Raw genomic sequence first — 7,507 nt, 5'->3', positions numbered from 1 at the left:
AGAGGAAAGAGATTTACCTCACTTTCATCTTACCAGACAGTGGCAGCTCTGCGGAGACTAACTGCAACGATGAATGCCATTTCCATTTTGCTTCAATGCCTGGCGCTACTCTCCTGTTCGTTTGCTGGTACGATTAATCTTAAACATCTACTGCAGCATCACGATCAAGTGCAGCCATTCGCTCAACCAAAGCCAGCCACGATATCTGAAAAGGCTGCTGTCAAGTACAGGCCACAACTTCATGTTTTGGATGGCTGTGCTTCATTTCCTGCCGTGAATGCTGCTGGTGACATCACAGGTGGGCTCAAACCAACAAAAGGGACTGACGGTTGCACGGAAGCTCCTCTGGGGTCTCAAATGTACGGCCGATCGAAGTGGTATCAAGACAGGTGGGCCATGATGTTCGCGTGGTACTTCCCCAAAGGTTTTATTACAGGCCAACCCCGGATCCGTCACTACTGGATGAATATGGTCCTGTGGCTCGACAATCCAGCATTGGAGACACCGACGATTCTTGGGGCGTCGTTGTCGCAACGACTTCTAAAGCCGCGAAGATGGATGGGGCTAAAGCTGACGGAAGAGAAAGATCCATATCGGAAGTTCACCACCATTCCTCCAATTGGCTTTGTGGGCACTAAAGAAATTCGACAGAACAGACTCACCAGAACGAGATGGAACTTTACCTATGAGGGCGGCTCCAACATATCTACCCGCGTTTTTACGGTAATTGACTCGAAGGACTGGCTGCCGCTTACATTTTCCTACTATGATGGCCAATACCACGATCTCATCATGTGGGATCAACTAACGGACGAAGCGCGCGCAGCTCTCAATTCGGCGGATTTTGGGGAGTCCAAGGTTCCTTTTAACGACGAAAATTTCGAAGCTTTACTTTCCCTTGCGTGGCCGTTTTAGCTTCGGTAAACGAGGATTTCTCGACGCAAACCCTACAAGATTTACATGGTTCAATAGATTGGTTGTGGTTAGATCTACTCGTCAGCTTTACGAGAATGGTATAACTAAGGTCGATACGAAAACATCGCTAAGTAAACTCTAACGGGGGCTTTTTCCTCGCTTCGAGGCCGGCAGAATTCGATTTTCGGTTTGAGGGTTTGGCAGTTTGAGCTTACAGCTAGTGAAATTGTCCGATGTGGCTTTACCCGACGATCTTCCCAAAGGGCACTTTGCTCCACCCCAGGGAACCCGAAAATGCAATACTTAGATTAATACATCGATGTGAGCTGAGAAAATTAATAATTCAATTATTTGCAAAACTTCGCAAGTCACGATTGTAGTTCAGAAACATTATCATCTCGAGCCTGGCTGGAGACATTCGCTTCCGTAGATCAGACAGCACCAGCTTAGCGAGAGAGAAGAAGCACTCACACTCGTTAGACGTTGGCGGATGTACGAGACGTCGACGTAGTGCGCAATTGCGTTTCTTGAAAGCCGCTCTCACAATAGAGCGCTCTTCGGCGGCTCTTGAAGACGACCGTTCGAGATCAGGCGACCTAAATATAGCGCAGGCTAATTTTTCCGCGACGTTCAGCGCGTCCCCACGCTGTAACTTGACTAGACCTTACTCAAAATTGGGGTTGTTCCCGTTGTTGACAGTCATAAATTAATAATTAAATTAAAAAATTAGGATTAATTTTTACGCATATTATTTTTTCGGGTTCCCTGCTCCACCCAGCATTTATCGTCTTCTATCCATTTCTAGGGTCTCGTTTCATGTTGCATTCGGTCAAGATGCGAACTCGATGAAGGCGAATGTTGACCCCAAGCTCTTCAAGGTCGCGGTCAGTTGCCTGAGCAATAAGTGCGCCGTCAATACCCTGATCTCGGAAGTCGGCACCGTAGCTGCCGTCGTCTAGCCCCAGCGAGTCCAGGAAGCTTTGCACCTCGCGAACTCCCCACTGCTCAATGTCTTCAGATTGTGCAAGAGCTCCCTGCTCTTCAGGTGGTTTCTGCCTTTGTTGACTTGGGGTAGACGACGCAGCACCGCGCTTGTGCTCATCGACTCTCGCTTTAGACAGTGACGCATTCACACGCAGTACGAGGTCGTTACGCACCTGCTCGTCCTCCAATAAAGCTGCCTCGAACAGTTGAGAGTAAGTCTTCTCTTTTCGTTCGTGGCCCACAAACCCTTCCACAACTGGAGTTTGTGAGCGCAATTTAGCAGAACTTTTACCACCCGATCCCCGGCGCTCTCTAATCGTGCGGTAAATAGTTTCTTTGCGTTTGAGGTCGTTTCTACGTTGGTACATATCTCCTGAACGGAATTTGAAGTCGTTGACGAGACTTCCGATCCGGACCTGTAGTCGTCGACGTTTGTCGGGAAGAATTGTATCGTCGAGACGTGCTTGTAGAGCGGCGAGGTCATCTCGCATGGCGCCTAGCTCGCGTTCCGCTTGGGCAATAAACTCTCGGCTCAGTGCAATATCCTCACGCATTGCAGCTTCTCGCGAGCTAGTTGAAGCAGGAGCGGTTCCGAGTGACGTTTCACTATGGTCCTGGTTGAGATAGCGAACCTTTGCTCTTGTTGACGACGTTCTTTGCTGTGATTTGATCGGGGCTACAGCAGCGGAATCGTTGTTAACTTCATCCGTACTCAACGGATAACGCTGTTCAGGCGCTTGCTCCAGTCGACGACGGGTTTCTGCCTCCCGTTCACGGAGTAGCAGCTTTGACGCAGAGAATACACGCCGTATACTGACATCGCCGACCCAGTTTCCAAACACTTGGACTGCTGATTCAGGGTCGCTCTCGCGAAGTATCGGGTGGTCTAGGTGCATGTGAGCAAGAAACGGATTCTGCATCAGCCGTAGCACTTGAAGAGACTCGAGGAGAGCCACGCCTCTGAAGGATGTGAGGAAGTCCAAGTCGGCTGTCATCTTGAGCAAGTAGTTAACACCGCGCCATTTGAAGGCTATGGCCTGCGCTTTAGCTTTCTGCATTTGCTGCCACTGGTCGATGTCCTCGACAATCTGCACACTCACGGAGCGAAGTTGGTCGATCACACTCTGGAAAACTATCGGAGCTTTGGATATCCCGGAGATTCGAGGCTGTTGCGGCTTACTCGCTGCCCCAAGTAGCTGCTGTAGTGCCTCAAGACAGCCCTCACGCTCAACGATTTTCCTCACAATGTCCAGATCGTGGGGCTTTTCGAATGAGGCGCATGGTGGGAAAACGAGAGCCGAATCACACGGTTCGGACATCAGACACAAGCTTGCTCAGAAGACGAACTGGGCGAATCAAGCTTTCTTTGTTTGACATGTACATGCAGGACTGAAATAGGGCAACAGCATGTTCAGGCAACAAATAGCTTGCGGATAGTTTGGCAGTGACACGACAGGTCATATTGCAATTTGTTCTACCTGTCGTACACTCCCTCCACCCTCTTGACAAGTCAGGGTCCCTCCTCATCTACTGTTATTGCCAAGTTAGTTCTTGGCTGTGTCCGGGTCGATACTGTCCAAAGTGTACTCGCCAAGTTCGCCGTCCGGACTGCTCTGACTGTCTGTCTTGCCAGCAATACGAGCAGCCTCCTTGGTGTTTTTCTTCTGAATATTTCCGAAAATGGAGAGCGCCGACGCCACCATACTAGAAGGGTCGTTGGTGTTGGCCGGCAGCAGCACAGTCGTGCCTTCCTTGGCGATGTTGCCAAAGGCATCCACGTACTTCTCCGCCACCTGGAGTGCTACTGCGTCACGTCCACCTGTCTCCTGAATAGCGCTCGAGAGTCGCTGAATAGCACCAGCGGACGCGTTGGCTTTGGCCAGAATGGCAGCAGCCGCACCTTCTGCCTCCAAGACTGCAGCACGCTTCTTACCTTCGGCCACATTAATGTACGCTTGACGTTCACCCTCCGAGTCCAGGATCTCGGCACGTTTCCGACGCTCGGCTTCAGCCTGCATGTCCATTGCTGCCTTGACGCTGCGAGGAGGGGCGATATCCCGGATCTCGTATCGCAGACACTTGATGCCCCACGCCTCGGAGGCCTGGTTAATAGCCTCCACGATGCTCAGGTTGAGCGACTCACGCTCCTCGAAGGTCTTGTCCAGCGTGATCTTACCGAGTTCAGAGCGCATTGTGGTCTGCGCCAGCTGCGTCACAGCGTAGAGCGGGTCCTCGACGCCATAACTGGCGTTGTACGGGTCGATGATCTTGACATACAGCACACCGTCGATGTTGATAGTCACGTTGTCACGTGTGATGGCCGTCTGGCCTGGGATCTTAATCGCCTCCTCCTTCAGCGAGTGTACATATGCGATGCGATCCACCATTGGGATCAAAAAGTGTAGTCCGGGCGTCAGCACATCGTGGAACTTACCGAAGCGCTCCACGACCCACGCGCGCTGTTGCGGCACGATCAGCACGCCCTGTAGTAGCAGCAAACGCAGTGTTAGCACTTATCGTTCAGCAGTTTCCGCAGCCTAATGGACGTACAATGTTGACGGGCGTGTCCTGAAGGCGGGGCATTCCGCTGTCGTCGAACGATTGGGCCAATATGGGACGCGAGGTGTGCAGCAGACGCGTCGTCATCGGCTGCAGAAACGAGCTACCCGTACGAGCAACGGTCATCACTGCCATCTGCGGACGCGCGTGGCGGGCGGCGCCCAGGAGCTTCGCGGCAAGCATCGCGATTAGTGAGCTGAGCTTCTTCCGGTGGGCGATCACAAAATGACCAGCATTCCCGACGCACCCTTCAAAATGTATCTTAGGAGCTAAACTTTGAGCACAAATCACAAACCATCGTGACCATTTCAGCGCTCAGTTTCATTGGCTGAAACTCTGTCAAAATTGCCGACTGCGGTCCATTTGCCAACTCTTGCGCGCGGAAGCCGAGTCCAGAGCTCCATGAGTCGACGCGGCGGCGCTTCGGAGGACGCAGCGGGCGAACAGAGCCCCCGAGAGCGCAGCGACAGCACTAGCAGCGGAACGGGCAGCTCTGGGGCCGCCCCCAACGCTTCTCCGCAGTTTGTGGCGCTCCATTCGAGGGTCGGCAAGAGATACCAAGCTGTGGTCCCCGAGCTGCTAACATCCCCAGCCGACTCCGCCGAGCTGCTGTACAAGAAGCACGCGCTGCAGCAGCCCAAACCCAGATACTGCCCCGACAAGGCCGAAGGTGCGTGATGCAGAATCATATTTTTTTGTTATTTAGTCCTAAATATTGCTTATCAAATGGCCATTTAGAACTTGGACCGGAGCTGGACAAATATTTGAGACTGGCGATGTCGCTGCGGGATGGGGCCACGTTCGACACGCAGGAACAGGTCACGACGCTGGCGCTGCAGCATTTGCACCGCTTCGATTATAACACCACGGACGCCGCGTGCTCGCTGTATGCGAGACATAGTATCGAGCTGCCGAGGTTGACTGGGTGCATGAATCCAAGCGCCACCAAGCCCACGCCGGGGGAAGAAGCCAAGAAGTGGCTGTTAGCCTTCTATCGCTGCATGAGATGCACCGAAATTGATGGGAAAATGCTGCAACAGATGTGCGAGTTGCATGAAAAGGCAAAGGCGATTGGTGATGCGATTCCGTCGACCGAGGCGGGTGTGCTATCGCGTCTCGTGACGCGGATTTTGACGTGGAGAGAGCAATGCGAAGGGGCTAGCCAGGAGAAAGTGGACCGTGGTCGACTACTGGAGCTGCTGCATCAGGCGGAGAACATACACCTTGTGCTACCAGAGAAGGAGACGGTTGTATTGAGGCTAGAAGCGTTCGATATTGCTCTCACGCAGCTGAAGGAGGCGCTGGAGCACAGCAGCAAGCGTCACCAGAGCAAACGGGTGGAATTGAACGAGCTGATTGCTCTTTTTGAGGCAGTCATGGCCCCGCAACTCGTATTCCCACAGGAGAGCAGCTTCCGTGAAACGGTTGACGAAGTGAAGGAGCTCAAGGCTACTATTGATAAGATGCTGGCAGAAGACAAGGTAAGCCTGCCGCTGATACGCGACGTGCTGGCAAAGATCGAGCTGGTGCCAGTGAATTTCGAACAGGAAGTGGAGCAGTTCCAGACCAAAATGCACAGCGCGCAGACGTGGCTGGCAAAGGCGCGCAAATGCATGCCCAACCGTCGACCGACACGACGAGCAGGCGGTGCAGACCCAAAGAAAATGGACTTGGAGGCGATTCGCGCGCTTGTGGACGACGCGCCGTGTGAAAATAGCACGGAGATGTTTGAAATGCAGGATTTATTGGAGTGTGCAGACGTGTGGGCAGTCAAAGTGAAGGAGGCGATAGATGGCGGTGCTGATGTGACACTGGAGCAACTGAAAGAGCTCCTGGATGAGGCTAAAGACATCCCAGTGGTCATGGACGAGCAAAAATTCCTGGAGGCGGAAATCGATGCTCGTGAGTGGTGCACAACAGCCGCGTCGAAGCTGGCGTCGCGTACGTCGATTGAGGAAATGGAGGATTTGCTCACGCAGGCGAAGACTATTCGTGAACGTATTTATTCCAAGAAACAGTCACGCTGGAAGCCACAAGTGGAGCGCGATATTGGTGCAGCTATGGAGCAGTCCCGCAAGTGGATCAATGAGCTTCGTGACAATCTCGGAGTTGCGGCGTTTGACAAGTTGTTTGCCTCGCTGTCGTCCTATGTTCCTTCTTCACACTCGGCCAGAGCATCATCTTCAACGACCAGTGTCGATAGAGCAAAGAAGAAGACAATGGATGCCATTAGCAAGTTGATTGAGAAGGCACAGGCGCTTGCGATTGACGTGTCTTCGTACACTACACCGCTGAACGATCTCCTATTGAAGGGAGTTGAAGCACAGGCTGAGGCGAGCGCTATCTTGATGAGTATTGGCTGTTTATCGGGAACTATTGCGAGTAATCTGGATGAATCAAGTAGCATGGAGATCGACTCGATGCCAAAAGAACTGGGTGACTTGGCACAGGCGTCAGCTCTTATTGAGAGAATCGATTCGTTCCCGTTCACGTTTGAAGAAGGATTAAGTCTCGCCAGTATCGTAGAAGGTGAAAAGGACTGGGCGGCGCGTGTCCGCGAGTGTATTCCTCCCAGACAGTCCAGGAAGAAGCGTCTAGCGAATGATTCGTTCACGACAGAGCAGCTGCACGAATTGTTGGACGAGTCGAAGAGACTGCGCTTTCTGTTTCGTGACGAGCTGCGGATACTTTCGAAAGAACTTCACGATCTGACAAGCTGGCGCGCCAAGGCGCAGGAAGTGATCAATGGTGAAGTGAGTACATCCGTGGCGAGTGTCGTCGAGCGTCTTCAAGCGTTCGATCTTATGGTGTACGATAAACTACAGAAGGCTAAAAAGAAACTCCATATTGGCGATGTGAGTCCTGCCTCTGCAGAGAAGGAGGGAAACGAGGACGTGGATATGTCGTCGGCACCAACCAATGACGAGTCCAACGTGGTCAAAAAGGAAGAAAAAGGTGATGTCTCCGCCATGGATGTTGATGCTGAAGGTGCGAGTGCTAGTGTGGCACCAAAGGAGGTCAGTAAGCCCGAATCCAAGCCCGAATCCAA

The 7,507-nt window shown here is 52.5% G+C and overlaps 4 protein-coding genes across 4 annotated transcripts; 2 read left to right on the top strand and 2 right to left on the bottom strand.

Annotated features, from left to right (window-relative positions):
• Positions 1-69: 69 nt before the first annotated feature.
• PITG_22709 (NPP1-like protein) lies at positions 70-915 on the top strand (the record flags this gene model as incomplete). Its single annotated transcript, XM_002907650.1, has 1 exon — positions 70-915. The coding sequence occupies one exon, from the start codon at positions 70-72 to the stop codon at positions 913-915; it is 846 nt and encodes a 281-aa protein (XP_002907696.1).
• A 791-nt stretch (positions 916-1,706) lies between these two features.
• PITG_02803 (uncharacterized protein) lies at positions 1,707-3,218 on the bottom strand (the record flags this gene model as incomplete). The annotated part of the gene is made up of 3 exons (XM_002907649.1): positions 1,707-1,927; positions 1,982-2,122; positions 2,195-3,218. 3 exons carry the CDS (start codon positions 3,216-3,218, stop codon positions 1,707-1,709), a joined length of 1,386 nt encoding a protein of 461 aa, XP_002907695.1.
• A 225-nt stretch (positions 3,219-3,443) lies between these two features.
• PITG_02802 (stomatin-like protein) lies at positions 3,444-4,669 on the bottom strand (the record flags this gene model as incomplete). Its single annotated transcript, XM_002907648.1, has 2 exons — positions 3,444-4,382; positions 4,450-4,669. 2 exons carry the CDS (start codon positions 4,639-4,641, stop codon positions 3,444-3,446), a joined length of 1,131 nt encoding a protein of 376 aa, XP_002907694.1.
• Positions 4,670-4,860: 191 nt separating this feature from the next.
• PITG_02801 (uncharacterized protein) lies at positions 4,861-7,459 on the top strand (the record flags this gene model as incomplete). The annotated part of the gene is made up of 3 exons (XM_002907647.1): positions 4,861-5,128; positions 5,197-7,360; positions 7,447-7,459. 3 exons carry the CDS (start codon positions 4,861-4,863, stop codon positions 7,457-7,459), a joined length of 2,445 nt encoding a protein of 814 aa, XP_002907693.1.
• Between the last annotated feature and the right edge of the window lie 48 nt (positions 7,460-7,507).

Source organism: Phytophthora infestans, genomic scaffold (assembly GCF_000142945.1).
Source record: "Phytophthora infestans T30-4 supercont1.3 genomic scaffold, whole genome shotgun sequence".
Classification (NCBI taxonomy): Eukaryota; Oomycota; class Peronosporomycetes; order Peronosporales; family Peronosporaceae; genus Phytophthora; species Phytophthora infestans.
This window is presented reverse-complemented; position numbering and strand designations above follow the sequence as displayed.